General features: G+C 44.2%; 1 protein-coding gene across 1 annotated transcript in view; it reads right to left on the reverse strand.

Moving 5' to 3' along the window:
• The window catches only part of CFAP54 (cilia and flagella associated protein 54), a 1,075,777-nt gene that overhangs the window by 888,498 nt on the left and 169,768 nt on the right, over positions 1–17,511 (reverse strand). The window contains exons 11-12 of the mRNA XM_069229529.1: positions 7,430–7,542; positions 5,890–6,049 (exon numbers count right to left, since the gene is read on the reverse strand). Of these exons, the coding sequence (XP_069085630.1) occupies positions 5,890–6,049; positions 7,430–7,542 (273 nt within the window). The remainder of the gene's footprint in view (positions 1–5,889; positions 6,050–7,429; positions 7,543–17,511) is intronic.

The following is a 17,511-nucleotide window of genomic DNA, read 5'->3' on the forward strand; positions in this document are numbered from 1 at the left end:
TTAATGACAGTGGGAGCCCATTCCCGCACTGCTGAGGTGGCTTCCCCGCCCGCCAGAGAAACACCCCGCCCACCTGTGCCAACACTGGTTGGCACAGGAGCCAGCTCCTTTCTTTTCCCTGCCTGATCCATGTGGGCAGGGTACTCCGGTGTGCACCCCTGGGAGTGAGAGGGCTCACTGTAATGTAGGAGGTGCACATTGCTCAGCTCCTAAGAGATGGGCACCGCCCGGAGGCAAGTAATGTCATGTGGGGCTTGCACAATGGCACCTCCCCCTACACTTGGCTTCAGGATCCCAAGGATAGGGTCACAGGACCTCTTACAACCTGTGCCTCTACCTGGGAGATGTGGGCCCCGTGGCTTTTTCAGTTCACACCCTCCCTCCCCCCACCCCAGGTCCTAGCCCACTCTGGGTGGCTTATACCTGAAAATTACAGGGCAGCTCTTTCTATTATGGAAATGTTTACTGGGGTACCATTTTACTACCACAGTAGCACAAAACCCCCCCATAGGGCATTTCTTTGGGACCACCCCACACAGCCTAGGGGCCAGGTAATCCCTACCCTGCTCCTTATATGTTTCTCCTTTTTTCAGCCTATGACACAGTGATTGAATCTGAGATCCCTAAAATGGCGGCCAAACATCCATGTTGATGTTGACGGCATACAATCAGATCATTGTTTTTTTGATCTGCCGGTCCTACAGTAGTACAGTGCTGCTAGGTGTCTATAAATTTTGAACGTTAGGTTTTCAAAAACTATTGAACAGATTTACACCAAATCACAAAAAGCACACTTTCCGGTCATCAGATTTTGCTGTAGTGCTGTTTTGGGACACCCTCTTTTACTCAGTCCCCGCCTGATGGATCACCAGAAAATTTTCCAAGAAGTAGCGGAGGTGGAGGAATCTCTTTTTTGAATACTTTCGTGAAGTTTCATCAAAGGGTGCCACAGTTATTAGCGTTTAGCGAAACAAAAAACACTCTTGCTATGGAAACTCTGTCCTACTATAACTACACAGTGGCAAGCACTACAGTGTAATCATACTTCCATATATTTAGATTTTATATGTATTTCACAATAGTAATACTGGTGATGGAAACAAGACAATGGAATTGAATTTAAGTATCTATATATTAACATCTGTTTTCTTAACTGTTAGAAAGGGGGTCTTTGGTTGGCAGTCAGGTTACCCCCTGTCCAAGAAAGGACCCTCACTCTAGTCAGGGTAAAGGAGAATCACCTTTAGCAAACCCCAACTCACCCCCTTGGTAGCTTGGCACGGGCAGGCAGGCTTAACTTCAGAGTCTAGGTGTAAAGTATTTGTACCAACACACAAGGTAACTCAGTGAAAACACTACAAAATGACAACACAGGTTTAGAAAAATAGGAAATATTTATCTAAACAAAACAAGACCAAAATAACAAAAAAACACCAGTTAAGTTATGAATTAAAAAGCAAAAAGAGTCCTAAATCCTTTAGTAAAGAATAAAACACTGTTAGCGTTGAAAAGTACCTGTGTGGCGGCAAACTAACACGCACGGGCGAGTGTGCGTCGAAAAAGGTAAGCGGTGCATCAATTTCTCACCCACAAGCGAGACCGTGCATCATTTCTCCTATTCTAGTCGGCTTGCGTTGTTTTTTTCTCCCCGCAGGGGAGCGATGCGTCGATCCGGGCAGCACTCGGCTCCGGGCAGGCGTTGCATCGTTTTTCCACACCCAGCAAGGTTTGCATCGAAAATTCTGCCGCACAGTATCAGCAAAACTGTGCAATGTGGGTTGCGACATTATAAGCCTCCGTCAGTGGGTGTTGTGCATCGTTCTTCCATTTATGTACGTCAATTTTCCAGCCCCGATGCCGGTGGAGCGTCGATTTCTGCCATGAAGCCAGAGGCACGTCATTTTTCAGCCGCGTCTCGGAAGGTGCATCGATATTTTCCCCGGAAGGCAGGCTGTGCGTGGATTTTCAGTCTTGGTCTGCCAGCTTCACCTTCCAAGGCCCCAGGAACTGAATAGGGCACCACTTGGCAGGGCAGGAGTCTCAGCAGCAAGTCCAGGTGCTGGCAGTAGACGTTTTTGATGGCCCTGAGACTTCAACAACAGGAGGCAAGCTTAGGACAAGCTTTGGAGATTTCTTCACAAGCAGGAAGGCACACAAAGTCCAGTCTTTGTCCCCTGGCACAGGCAGAAGCAGCAACTGCATGATAGCTCCACAAAGCACAGTCTCAGTCAGGGCAGCATTTCTCCTCCGCGCTTCTCCAGGCAGAGGTTCCTCTTGATGTCCAGAAGTGATCTAACGTCTGTGGTTTTGGGTGCCCTTCTTATATCTATTTTGGTCTTTGAAGAAGGCCTACTTCAAAGGAAAGTCTCCCATGTTTGTGAAATCCTGCCTTGCCCAGGCCAGGACCCAGACACACTCCCGGGGGTTGGAGACTGCATTGTGTGAGGGCAGGAACAGCCCTTTCATGTGTAAGTGACCACTCCTCTCCTCCCTTCTAGCACAGATGGCTCATCAGGATATGCAGACTACACCCCAGCTCCCTTTGTGTCACTGTCTAGAGAGGTGCAAACAGCCCAACTGTCAAACTGACCCACACAGGGAATCCACAAACAGGCAGAGTCACAGAATGGTTTAAGCAAGAAAATGCCCACTTTCTAAAAGTGGCATTTTCAAACACACAAACTTGAAACCAACTTTACTAAAAGATGTAGTTTTAAATCGTGAGCTCAGAGACCCCAAACTCCTCATGTCTATCTGCTCCCAAAGGGAATCTACGCTTTCATCATTTTTAAAGGTAGCCCCCATGTTAACCTATGAGAGAGATAGGCCTTGCAACAGTGAAAGGACATATAAAACACATTAGTATATGTCCTACCGTTAAACATACACTGCACCCTGCCCATGGGGCTACCTAGAGCCTATCTTAGGGGTGTCTTACACGTAAGAAAAGGGAAGGTTTAGGCCTGGCAAGTGGGTACACTTGCCAAGTCGAATTGGCAGTTAAAACTGTACACAGACACTGCAGTGGCAGGTCTGAACCATGTTTACAGAGCTACTAATGTGGGTGGCACAACCAGTGCTACAGGCCCACTAGTGGCATTTGATTTACAGGCCCTGGGCACCTCTAGTGCACTGTACTAGGGACTTACCAGTAAATCAAATATGCCAATCATGGAAATCCAGTCAATAATACAGTTTACACAGAGAGCAAATGCACTTTAGCACTGGTTAGCAGTGGTAAAGTGCTCAGAGTTAAAGCCAACAAAAACAGGTCGGCAAAAAGAGGAGGCAGGAGGCAAAAAGATTGAGGATGACTTTGCAAAAGGGAAAAAGTCCAACATTAACGCAATCCCTTCTCTGCTCGCCACCCATGCTTCTTATTTTCTCTTTTTAACAAGCAACTTTACCAGCCTCGTCCTGGCTCTTATTTTTCAAGACCTTTGAGCTACCAATTACTTCAGCTCATAATCTATTCTTCTATATTCATCCTTCACCGTTCTTCAGAGAAGCCTGGTCTTTCATCTCTCCTGCATGCCGGTCTTCGACTCTGACGTTTCTAACTTCCAGAACTGCTGAAGTTCTTCCACTGGGCAGGAGAGTGTGGCGACGGACTGCAGCAAAAAGCAGCAGTTGTAGGCTGACTGTCTGAATGGAATTTAGACAGAGTCTCACAGGCAGCCCTCCGCTCCTCTCACAGGTGTTTCTCATTCTGGTTGGCCGGCAGCAGTGACACTATATATCTGAATAAATCCTGTGTGAACACAGCGATGTGAATTGTTCACATAGGAATTATTCAAATATTTTTGTGTCACTGCTGCCGGTCAGCCAGCTTCTGATACTTAGAGGACCTCCTTCATGTCAGAGGATGCTTGGGTGTGGAAATATGCTTCAATATTCTCTTCACTGACAGGCCGCTCGTGCCTGCCCCACAATTTAGTTGCCCAGCCAGTGCTGGATGATGCAGCAGCCAAGTGTGCCTCAGAAAGTTCCTAGGCAGGACCACCAGAGGAAGCACTATGCCCACGTGGGATAATGTCACCATAACAACTAGTCAGACTTCCTGAGGACAGCCAACAGGGTAAATAGTTTAGTGGGCAGAGCACAGTGCTGGGTGCATACACTAAACACAGCTAAGCAAGTCTGTTTTTTGGTGTGCCACATGATCCCTAAAGCATATCAGGGTGCCTTCTATGCGTGACTAATGCATTTGAATGCGGTGATGTGGACATCAGCATTAAAAAGCCTTAGTCTAAACCCTGATGAGTGGTACTTGGCAGGGCTGCTGAAAAAAGTCAATCCTATTGCTTCCTGCTACCTGCCTACATCCCTCAAAACTCTACTTAATTCAGTTTGAAGGTATTGTTTTTCATGATATTTTTAGATAAAACCTTGCTGGAGTGATCAGTCTACTGTCAATTCTCTCTCTTTCTCGATTTGCAGTTTTGGACTGCACATCTCACTGAACAGAAACTGTACTTGATTTGATCGTGAATGATATTGCTTTATTTTGCCATGTTGAAATGGACATAGCCTCCTCTTTATAATTGCTTTCTCATCCAATATCTTACTTCACCTTACCTAACTTCCCTAGCTCCATTCTCCTTTCTGTCTTCTAGCCGGAATGCTTGCGTCATTGTAGCCTGAAGATGTTTTCCTATGTAGTTCCCAAATACTGGAAACCTCTTCCATCACTTGCCTGTCCTACCTAACACTCTCCACTTTTAATGATTGCTTTAAAACATCTCTTTCAATCCAAGCAATTTTCTGAATGTTTCAGCTGCCTGAAAGACTTGTGATCCTCGTCGCCTCTTAAACAATTTTCACTTTATATGTTCCTCATATACTGTGAATTAAATAAACTCATTCATGATTTGGAAGCAGTTGGGGCACAGAGGATACATCCTTAATTTGAATAAATTGTACTATTGTAGCAGTGCTCTAAAATAAAAAATAAAACATACAGCCAAGGTCACCATTATGGTTTTCAATGTTTGGAAAGTACAACTCAGAACAATTAATCTATCACCACACAACTCTATGAATGACAAGCTTTTGTAGTGCTGAGCGTAGAATAGATAATCTAAGACTTCCATAGTCATGAAGCAGCAGTATGACCAGCCAAAAAAAAATAAAAAATCAATGTAATATACTATTTCTCTCCAGGAGGTCCGGGGTAAACGGTAAGTATAAAAGGTAGCTTAACATATGCATGCTTTACCCAGTTATCCTTTCTTATGCCCCAGGGCCATTTCATTGCATTTATCGACAAGTGCACCTGTACTGCAATATGGCACATCAATATACTTGAAGCTTATCAACTGTTTGCAGTTTCCAGCTTTCATGTCTAAACATTCTGCAGTTCTACGTTTGCCCGACTCTGTAAAGTGTCCCTTCGCCACACTCCTCACCGCACTGTGGCAGCATGACTCATACTGAAAGCCACGTGCACTGCTCATTAGGGTCATGGACGGAAAGGCACCTCTATTTTGAGAAGCCTGTGCGGTACAGATCGGACCTTATTCTGTGCCCTTTGAAAAAATGAATGAAAGAGGTGCACGGCATCGTGGTTTCTAGCTCCTTCTAGGTGTGGGCCACATCAAACTACCGGAATCTTAGAAGGATATTTAAAGGCACTGCATTTGCCCTTCTACCTGTATGAGACATTTGTCTTTTTTCTCTCTTCCTCCTCTATTAGTGAGCACCAAGGGTCCCTCTTTTGGGTGCATGTGGACATCTCAAATGACACAAATAAATAGAAAACAAATAACGGATGATATTGTCTTACACAGGACACAAAGTAACGTTTAAGATATATAAGTTGTATTGCTCATGGAAACATAAAAAACAAATTGACTTAATATAAGGGTTATTTTTTGCGTAAGAACACACCTTCAAATATGAGGCTTTCACCACAGAGTTTTTCTTCATTAATATTACTTTCCTGTACAGCTATGCTATGCTTGGGCTTTCGTCCTGAGAGCAATGGCTGCATAGCCAGAAGTATCTTCAGATCCATTTCTTCCTTTCTCCAGGCTGGGTCATCCTGACGCTAAGATAAACGCAAACAGTTCAAAGCATTGCAAATGTGTGATGACCTTAACGAACAGTTTATAATACACAGGATCATGCAATCCTTGTATAAAAGCCTACATCTAATTTTCTCATAACAGGCAATTTTTGACATCTGTAGTCACCTGTAAAAGACATGATTTAGCTGCTCAGCTGTAATAACCTATTACATTTGAGCGCTTACACGATATTACCTTCTGCCAGAGCCAGGAGTGAGGGTTGAAGGCAGGACACAGAGCTTACTTAAAGCGACAGATTGAACACTGAAAAAGAAACCTGGCTTTTTTCAACCTCATCTCTATTTTCTAAATAACTGTGATGAGTGGAAATGAGATATCAGAAGTAATTTTCATTTTTTGTACACATTAGGAATTATAAGAAAGACAGAATTTTTCTGCATGTTTGTGCACATTCTGAGTGTTTTATTGTAAATCCGACTTGCATTAAACTGATTCGAATATATATTTTTTACAACAAATATCTAACTACTCCTTGGTGTGACTGAACTAGCAGTACAGATTCGACATTTAATCATCATGTCTGAAATCATAGTATCTCTTTCATATAAAAAACAACAGACCAAGGATTTAAGTGGTTTGTAAGAAGGGTGATGGAGTGACCATGTATTATATGTAATAAAGTACCTCGGAGATCCAGGACATTATAAACAAGCATTTGCAATGCAATGGGTCTCGTGTTTACTCAAGTTAAAGCTATTAGCGTGGTAAACTCCTAACAGGCCTTTTTTTGCCACATAAACTGAAAAGTAAAACAGTTTCACATAAGCGAGCAGACGGCCGCCATGAGCACAAAGCAAACACCCAAAAGGGAACAGTACCAGCAAAAGTGTAATTATTCATGTAACCAGCAAAAGTGCAATTATCCATGTAACTGGCAAAAGTGCAAATATCCATATAACAGGGTCGATGTCTGCAAAGCATGATCGCACTGCCTATGAAATAAAGAGAACAAATAGCGCAGAAGCCATACGGAAAACTTGGACTTCGTATGTTTTCAGTAGCTGGCTGGTGCGCTCAAGGTGAGCTAAACACCGGAAAAGGCATGATGTGTGCATGCCTTTCACTAATTAAATCAAGCTTATTTTAAAAGCCAATCCCACGAGCCAATCAAACTGATTGGCTTGACATGGGTGTGGTTGCAAGCCCATGGAGAGATTACAGCAGGGAGGGAGCGCTTTGCGTTGGACCATAAAAAGCTCAGCCTTCAGCTTTGGTTCTCTATATGGTCATAGGATTCCTTGTAGACTTGCACTACCCTTATATTCTAAGTCAGAGTGTACTTTATCCCATATATCATGCAAACAGCTCCACACCTAGTTCTATTATTTATTTATAATTACCTGGACAAAGGAAATCACTGATGGAATAACTGCATCAAATGCATCCCATTGCTCATGGCTAAAAGCCAGTTTTGTAAACTTCACAGCAGCCTTTGCAGAAACACCATCCTTTCCTAAAATGATTCCAATAAATCATACATTTCTGTGACTAGGTAGGAGTAAACGAGAGAGCAACCAAAATAGATTAAGAAAGACAGTAGAAAAAAGTAACCTTTAAAGTATCACAACTTTTACATTGTTGAGATATCAATTGACTTAACATTTTCAAAATCTGTTGCATTGGAAAATAATTAGTGTTTAACCAGTGGCATAGTCCAAAATGATGGGGCCCCTGCAAAAACTGATGAGGGGCCGGAGTCTCCCATGTCTCCAGAATATTTATTAGCCTCGGTCTGAATAGCACCCCTTCAAAGGTTAGGGCTCCTCTGGAGGGTTGGGAACTACATCGGCTTGCCTTTCTAAACTGGTTTTAACCTGAGAGTGCAAATCTAATGCAACGTTGTATCTTAAAAGACAGTTACCAAGGAAAAATGAGAAAGCCACGGAAATACATGTTCTTTACTCTACAAGTGTTCATCCCATTGTCACAAGAGTGTCCACATTTCAAGTATTTGTAGATTTGTTTTGGCTGGACAGTTCACAAAGATATGTTAACAATATGTTTTGCATTGTTAGGCAATGAAAATCTAGTCAAATGGGCATGGAGATGCCCTACTGCTGATGTTTCAGTGCATGTAGTTATTTGCAATGTTAACATATGTCTTAAATTCCAATCAATCAATCATGCATTGGTAAAGCGCGGCTAATCACCCATAGGGTCTCAAGGAGTTGAGTTTAAGTGTGCTGCTCAGTCGAAGAGCCATGTCTTGAGGTCCTTCCTGAACTGCTTCAGAGATGCGGTCTGCCTGAGCTTGAGGGGCAGTGTGTTCCTCCTGCTGTACTTTACCGGAACTTGGGGATGGCTGCAAGGGCGAGCTGGGAGGAATGGAGATGTCTGTTGGGTACATAGAAGGTGAGGTGGTGGTTGAGGTATGCTGGTGCTATTTTATGAAGTGCCTTAAAGGTGTGCTGAGCCGATTCCCAGAAAAAAGGTTAAAACCAAAAGAAAAGGGGCCAGGGCAAAAAGCATGTTTTTTAAAAAAATGTTTCACCGCGATTTATAGTGGATGTGGTGAAAAAAAAAAAAGAAAATGAAGCGTGGACTCACGCACTTCGTTATTCTGAAGCCCCCGGGCGGGCCAAATCCCGGCGGCATTGTTGATTGAAGTGCGGGGGTGCCACCTGGCTCCCACCCCCGTGCCCCAGTGATCCACTACCTCCCCAGGGCTTTCATTATTGGTTACAAGGAAGGGCCGCCCAGCCACCCTCGTAGCCCCAGGGACTACCTCCTCCCCGGGGCGATTCATAAAATATGTGCGGGTTTGTGCAGCCTCTCTCGTCCCGATGGACCACCACCTCCCCAGGGCAAAATGGTTTATTTGTGTGGGGGTGGGTGATAGAGGGTGTAAATAGGGGAGTAGGCTTCTCTAATATTAATCACATATTTAACATCACTTGTGGCTTAATGTTTTTTTTTTTTAAAACCTGAATTTTCGCTCTAAAAGCAAGCGTTCAGGTCCTGGTCTCTCATTATCACACCGCCTAACTCTAAGATGAAGGCAGACTGGTGCAACTGGTCAGGTTTCTTCGCTCAAAACAAAAAAGAATGCACAGTTCCACGGGAAGTGTGAATCCTCACTACCAATTAGGGGAGAAGTCAGCTGGTCCCTAAAAGCAAGATGTACTCGGAACAAGAGCCCTCACTCACCTTTTGGTGACATGCTTCCTCATCGGGCTATGTTCCTCGTCAGGCCGGCACTACAATGCCTGACAGACCCCTCAAGGGGGATCTTTGCTGGAGATCTTTTAGAAATTATTGCCAATGGTGAGTGCAAGAATGTGGGATTGGTGAAAAAGCTGTTAAAACTGACTGGGGGATACATAGGGCAGACCTTTATAATGAAGATGGAGCCCGTGTCAAGGTTAAAAACAAAAAAGGGGAGGGGTGGAAGCTAAGTACAATGACCCTATCCCCTTCAAGTATGACTAGTTGTGTGTCATGTACCCCTACTCTAGGGATTGACTCAAGAGTTAAAGTGTTGGTAATCCCTACACAGCCGATCAAAAATTGGCCAACATGTTTCTCGCCCTAGTAGTCATAAGGATCTACTCGCGATTCGTCAGGACCTATGAATGAACAACCTAATTCAACTATCATGTAGACACATACCATATGATTAATTGATGATATGGTAATCTAAGCAGGAACCCTCCTCGAATCAGAAGGCTGTGTCCAGTGGGGATAACACTGGGCTCACGTAATTCAACAAATATATTAATTTGTTTTGGAAGCAAAGTTCTCTGGTACACCTACCCCAGCTCCGTGCTCCCTGGAATATTTTCCCCAAAACTGCACAGTTGTCTTGCACAATTGGCAAACTCTTTATCTATGACTATACATCCCTAGTAAATGGTACCCCTGGTACCCAGGGCCTGGGGTACTAAGGAAGGTCTCTGATAACCAACTGTGCCACCATCAGCGACCCCTCACCAAACCCACACAGTGCTGCCATTGCAGACTGTGTGTGTTGGTGCAGTCTACATTGAAGACATGCCCTGTCACACACCCCTGTCTGCCAGGTCACCTATCACTGCATGTGCCAGGTGTTGCCAGGTGTAGGTCACCCCTAAGGCAGGGTGCATCCAAGCACATGTGAAGGCATATATGCATGAGCAGATATGTCCATGCTATGTCTCTGTCGATTCTGAGACATAGGAAGTGCACAGGGAAGCCATTTTAAATGCATGTGCTGGACACTGGTTATTATGAGTTCCCCCAGCTACATGATGGCTTCAATGGATCCCGGGAAGTTTGGTATCAAACATCTCAGAATAATAAACCCTTACTGACCCCAGTGATGGATTTATTAATATATGCATCCAGAGGGCACCTTAGAGGTATCCCCTGAAAACCTATCAACTACAAGGGGGTTAACTGACTGGTCCTGACCAGCTCAGCCACCACAGATGCGATTCTGGCTCCCCAAGGTGAGGGCCAGCGCTCTCAAGGGCCTGAGACAAAAGCCTGCACTGGGGGGAGGTGAGACCTCCTCTCCCAGGCAGATGGACATTCCAAGGCAGGGAGCTTCAAAGGCCTTGCTGCCTTTGTAATGCAACCCAGGTCTCTCCAAATGGCAGAGATGATCAACTCCCCTGTCATGACCCCACTTTTGGCAGCAGCATAGGTGGGAAAATTATTTAAATTAGGAAGAGTGTCAACTTCATGTCAGTCCCACCCTTAAGGTGGACGAGCTGAAGTGGACACTACCTTTCAAATTCCTCCATCTTGTTTGGAAGGAATTATGCTACTACGGTTAGGGTCATGGCCACTTCCCAGTGGAAGTGGTCATTAGACGGGTGTAGTCACCCTAAAGGTCGTCAGCCCATTGGTTACTGTCTGGCACTCCCTGTAACGCCCCTAAATTGAGTATTTAGATGCCACCCCTCAACCTTAGAACTCAGTTTTTGACAACCTAAGACCCAAAAAAAAAGAGTTGCTCCTTCAGACGAGGAAAAGAAGAAGCAGCTGACCACGTTGGACTGCCTGCTGACCTCAAAGGACCCTTCACAAGGAGCTAACTCTTCCAGACTCCAAAAAATACTTGCCCTGCAAGAGGAAACTCTGAGGAAAAGACTCTGCAGCTGCTGGAACCAAAGAAACTAGACACCTGAAGTGACCACTGCACCCAATGTCCACAACCCGAGTTGAAGCCAACCCACAGTGCCAACATTATTCGCCAGATGCCCAGAGACCAAGTCCAGTGTGGTGTCACCCATCGTGGACTCTCCTCCATAGGATGACCTTGAGAGACCTCTGAAAATTGGACTAAGTGTTGATTTTTGAAATTGCAAAGCATTTATGCTTAAAAGTCTACTTACCTGATTACGAAGTTCTTGGGTTTGAAAATATATAACAAGCATTGGCCATGCCAATCGGTCTCGCCTGTGGGTGAGCTATTATTGGCTTTGGCAATAGAGTGGGTATCGGAGTAGGGTGTGAAGGCAGGTGTTTGTGGAAAAAGGGGTGGGGGTGCAATGGTTGAATAACAGCACAGATTAAAAAAAATAAAAAATAAAACACCAAGCAACCTTGGAAGCCAGAGCTGGGCATTTGACCTCTGTCTTTGATTGCACAGCAAATGTGACTAGATGAGAAGAAAATGTAAATGTCTTTCACAGAAAGCAAACACTCATTGAAGAATACAGTAAATAGGCTATACTACACATGAGGAACAAACTCAAGCTGGACAAGTTAAAACAAATAATGCCAGCAAATAGAAAGCAAGCGAATGTAAAGTACTAAACACAAAGCCAATTGTAAGAAACTGGAGGAATGCATTCCCAGGGAAGCTTTCAAAATGTCACCAGGAACGTGTTAGCAATCCCAACAGCTGCGCTGTCTGGTAGGCTTCGACCTAAAAATGACTGTTTGAAATGATTGTAGGGCAAAGTCCCTAGGGCTCACTAAGAGTAATTGAACTTATATGAGGGTGGTTCAGAGGCTATGTAATAACAGATGTTCTCAGAGAAATCACATATGTATCAGTGTGTGGAAGTATTTGGACTATGATGACTGGGTCTCTAAATTCAGAAAGGTTAATAATGTATTTTCACCATGTGGCTCGAGAATGTATGCGAGGTAATAACAGGTAGATTGTATCATTAGCTTTGTCAAGTGTAATGAATTGATTGCCTGAGTTAAAATCATGATGTATGTATGGACATCACGGGGAACCTTTACAGATTATTGCTGCAGATAAACGATTTGTCCCTTTGTAAAGAAATGTGATGTTGGCAACAGTGGATGGCAATAAATCAAGAAAATTGTAGAAAACTATATTGTATAATTGGAGGCAAATCTCTTGTCCATAGAGCTCTACAAGTCTGAGAACTTCTTGGAGGCTCTATAAGGCTGAACCCCCGTTTAGACATCTATTGACATTTGTAAATACAGCCCTTTTCTAATTGATATACATTAAACTGCCCAGAAAACCAGCATTAAAAGGCCTGCATTTCACTGTGCCCCTTGTCCTCTGATCAACACTTTCTCGAAAGCCTATGTCAAAACATTCCGGTTATGATGTTGATAACCTGGACTGTACCATCCAGTAGCATGAATTTGATCATCTATCAATAAAAACCACAGCTGAAGACCTCATTAAGAACTTGGTTCAATGCCTTTACAAAGCTGCTACTCGTCATCTAGGTCTGCATCTTCTATTCCTGGGTTTAGCCAAAACCTTCCACTTCAACACCAAATTTCTCTGAACCATGATGACCAGCAAATTAAACCTCACCTATAGACGGGGTCATTGGAATTATGGAGAGGGCCAAATTATGCAGCAGGGTTGAGTAAATTATGCAGCAAGAAAAGGCAAGTTATGTGGTATAATGCGCCACATTTTGTAATAGTATTATTTCATCATTTTTCAACAGTCCATTCGGTGTTCACAATTCAGTGACCGCCTCAGCAAGAGAGGCGCTGGGGCCCAGAGGCCAGCAAATAGAAGACATAGTGTAACCCAGATCTGCCGAAGTGTAAAATATGTGCCTACCAGGATCTGGTATCACCTTAAAGGCACTCGCCTAAAAACTCACCTTGCATGTCCTACTTAGATGTTACACTTGAGAGCTTTGGAAGAAGAAAGAAGGATGTCTAAAACTCCTTGGGTACCCTTCTGGATTTTATGAGACAGCCAAGAGTGAAGGTAAAAGGTTTCATGAATAATAAAGGAGAAGCCCATCAGAACTGTGACAGTGACAGGCTGTGACGAAGATGGGAGATTTAGAGAAGCATGAGCTGGATTTTTATTAGTTACATTTCAATCAAATATGATATTAAAATTACCCCAGCTAGCAATATGTCAAGGCCTCGACCAGCAGTGTTAAACAAACAGAAACATGTTCTTTACTTAGAATATAACGCAATCTAGCCTCTCAACATCAAATTGTTGGATACAACGTTGTAACAAATGATCTGATGCAAAATGTATGCTAATTAGTGAATCACGATGCATTGGTAATTGAAAAGGAGATTAAACTCCTTAGCAATAGTGGCACAGATGAGAGGAGACTGTAAATCAATAACTGTCATCTGATTATATGATTCCTCTTTTGTTTAAAAGAAATGCCATTCATAAATTACCCTCTAGTTAGATGAGCGTTAACTTACAGACACACAGGATAACGACAGAATGTCCTCACCGCAGAAATAAATAGAGGATCTGGCACCCACGGTGGCAGTTTCTGAAGCAGCTATACCTGGAGAGTGTGTTTATAGTTGGTGGCTCTGGGGCACCAAATTGACAATAAGGTGTATCAGCCTCATATGCATTCCCCACCTCGAAACCAACGCTCTGTTTGTCAGCCAGCGGCACACATCGTGGCAGGAGATGCCTCATCCCAACCTTTCCACTTCGTGAAAAATAAAGGGTGACAGACCATCTTCCACAGCCGTGTGACGGTGGCAAACAAAGTGGAGTGGCTGTAATGCGTCGCCGCTAATGAACTGCGAGTTTCAATGACAGCAGTGCTCGTGAGTGCTGCACTAAGCAAAACAACAGAGACAACACTTTCTCCTGCGGGGAGCAGGTTGCCAGCCCACTGGTCCCCGTCACCAGCTCTGAACCTAATGCACTCTTTACCTGGAATTATACGTTGTCCAAAGCATGGTTGGAAAGCACATGCCACCCTGAAGCGAACTTCACATTGAGGGGGGGGACCTTTCGGTATCTTCAGCAGTCTTGGGTTATGGGGAGCACGATTCACAGGCACCACGTAATCCTTCACAGGCACCGGTCTAGGGTGAGCGCATCTCATTGTAAAATGATCAGGGCCAGCTCAAAAAACGCCAGGTTGCAGAAAGCATGTTTGGTGGCCCAGGCACGCTCTCTAAAGTTGTTTACATGTTGCCATATTGCTAATCTAACGGGTGCACATTCAAAGAGGCATGTAACACAACCTCGCGGGTGCCGCACCGAGCCAGAGAAACACGAGTTGGAATCTAAAAATAAAAGGTACTGAACAAAAAGTTAAGTAGAAAAAAGTGGAAGCTGACAAGTCAAGGGCGATTCTCCAGGGGAGTAAACAACTTGCAAAAAAGAGGTACCAGGAAGGCAAATTACCCACTGGCAGGCAAGGAATTTAAAAAGACAACCAACTAGACAAATCAAAAGCATTGGGTGGAGTCAAGCCCACAAAGTACATACAACAGATTATGCTGATAGCGCAAGCACTGTCCAGGCTTGACCTAAAAAGAATTGATATTTTTCTAAATTGGTCTCAGATTTATTCTTTGAGTGTGTCTCATTTATTGCCTCTGTGAGTACAAGTGCTTAGCACTATACTCTGATAAGCCTAACTGCTCACCCACACTAACACATATAAAGCATTAGTCCCATCAACTTTTGCCTCTGCAATACGAATTGGGGATCTACTGGATTCTCTGCAAAGTGCACTTCATTTTAGTGCACAATATAGAGAGCCAGCTTCCTATAGTCCCTTCATCAGGCTTCTCTAGCCAAGGTTACTCCTGACCTTAAACAGACGATCATTTTCTAGCAGATTAGTAATAGAGCCATGGCAGAGAAGGTTTCCTTGCTCCAAAAAGGAAATCCTCCCCGCAGACTTCAGTCACTGATGTTTCTGAGGAGGACGTGGATAAGAGGAGTAGATATGTACAAGGCTCTGACCTTACTGAGAAAGTTAATCATATTAGGCCTAATTGCTTGAATCTTCAGCAGCAGAATATGATGACTGAAGGAAAATGCCATTGTTGGCATGGTTACCCCCAAACCTTTTGCCTTTTGTTGATGCCAGCTTTGATTGAAAGTGTGCTGGGACCCTGCTAACCAGGACCCTGGACCAGTGTTCTTTCACAAAAAACGTACCTTTGTCTCCACAATTGGCACAACCCTGCAACCCAGATAAGTCCCTTGTAAAGGGTACCTCTGGTACCAAGGGCCCGGTGGCCAGGGAAGGTCTCTATGGGCTGCAGCATGTATTATGCCACCCTGGGGACCCCTCACTCAGCACATGCACACTGCCTCACAGCTCGTGTGAGGAGGTGGGGAGAAAAAGACTAAGTCGACATGGCACTCCCCTCTGAGTGCCATGCCCACAACCTGCTGCCTATGGCATAGGTAAGTCACCCCTCTAGCAGGCCTTACAACCCTAAGACAGGGTGCACTATACCACAGGTGAGGGCATGGCTGCATGAGCACTATGCCCCTACAGTGTCTAAGCCAAATCTTAGACATTGTAAGTGCAGGGTAGCCATAAAGAGTATATGGTCTGGGAGTTTGTCAAACAAGAACTCCACAGTTCCATAATGGCTACACTGAATACTGGGAAGTTTGGTATCAAACTTCTCAGCACAATAAATCCACACTGATGCCAGTGTGAAATTTATTGAGAAATGCACTCAGAGGGCATGTTAGAAATGCCCCCTGCATGCCAGCTCAACTGCTAGTGCTAGGCTGACCAGTCTCTGCCGGCCTGCCACTTCCAGACTAGTTTCTGCCCACATGGGGTGAATCTTACAACACAAAAAAAGAGTGTTGGCAGTGAATTAAACCCCACACTTGCTCCTGATTAGACTAGGAAGTCATTAAACCATTAAAGGTGTGGGGTGTAAGACTGGAAGGAACTCAACTGTAAAGCCCAGTTCAGGGGGCGCTGGCTAAGCGTGTAATTTCCAGATAGAGATAAAGGTGGGGGGTGGATGTGGATGAGGCTGTGTCTACAGGAGGGAGTTCCCTTTACGGACTAGGTGGTCTCACACACATAGTGTCATGCTTCATCATTTGACCACCTAGCCCCACCCAGGTAAGATGATACTACCCGGGCGGACTCAACCTCGTTGTTAAAGGAACTACAGAGGGAGTGCTGAGATTGAAATCTGACTGGATAATTACAGGGATCCAGATAGGGTGAAGATAAATACAATTACCTGACAAATCATCTATTACGATTAGGGAACAATTTAATGGAGGTGTATGCATGTAAGGCTAAAAGTTATGCTAGGGACTCAGTTGATATTGATGACTCATGGAGTCTAAAAGTCAGGGACCAACTTGTTTCTGCCCTCGCTAAGAGCGGGAAAGTCTGGGGCATTCGTCAGGGTCAAGGATCCCATAAAGGGAAAAGCATGAAAGCATGCTTAACATATAAATAAATAGTGGGCCTACCTGGACACATTGTCATAACGTCACTGTGGGTTCTCATTTATCGCCTGTGTTTGTACAACAAATGTTGAACACTACCCTCAGATACGCCTAACTGCTCAACCACACTACCACAAATAGAGCATTAGTATTATCTACTATTGCCTCTGTCAAGCCTCTAGGGGAACCCCTGGACTCTGTGCACACTATCTCTCATTTTGAGATAGTATATACAGAGCCAGCTTCCTACAATGACTTTCTGCACAATATAGACACAAAGATCGAGATTATCTAGCTATTCATAAAGATATTAGGAACATGTTGTCCACAGAATGGGAGGATGTGGGGAAATCTCCAGTCTGAAGGTAAATCGTGATGAGATGGTGAGGTGGTATTCTGGATGGCTTTGAGGAAGAACTCCTGTTTTCATTTAAGGTTGACTCCCTGGTTGCAGACCTGCCTTCAAGAGATACCATTATCTCCAAGGATTCATCTCCAGCCAATGAGTTGTACAAGAAGACAGAGAGAGTGGTCAAGAGTGTGTTCACAGCTTCCAACTTTACTTCACATTCAGGAAATGGTGGAAAGCCTTCGGCCAGTGGAAAAGTTTCAGTGATTGAGCAGCAAGTTAGATTTCTTTCAGTTGTTTCCTTTGACGGAATGAGTGTGCAGCTGCTGCTTCTGGGTCAGCAATTTCCACAAGAAGACTTCTAATGCTGAGAATTTGGAGAGTTGACAACTCGCAAAAGTCCTTACTGACACACCTTCCTTTCAGTGGCTTCAAGATGTTTGAGTCGCAACTGAAGAAATTAGTCAAGA

This window comes from Pleurodeles waltl, chromosome 4_1 (assembly GCF_031143425.1).
Source record: "Pleurodeles waltl isolate 20211129_DDA chromosome 4_1, aPleWal1.hap1.20221129, whole genome shotgun sequence".
Taxonomy (NCBI): domain Eukaryota; kingdom Metazoa; phylum Chordata; class Amphibia; order Caudata; family Salamandridae; genus Pleurodeles; species Pleurodeles waltl.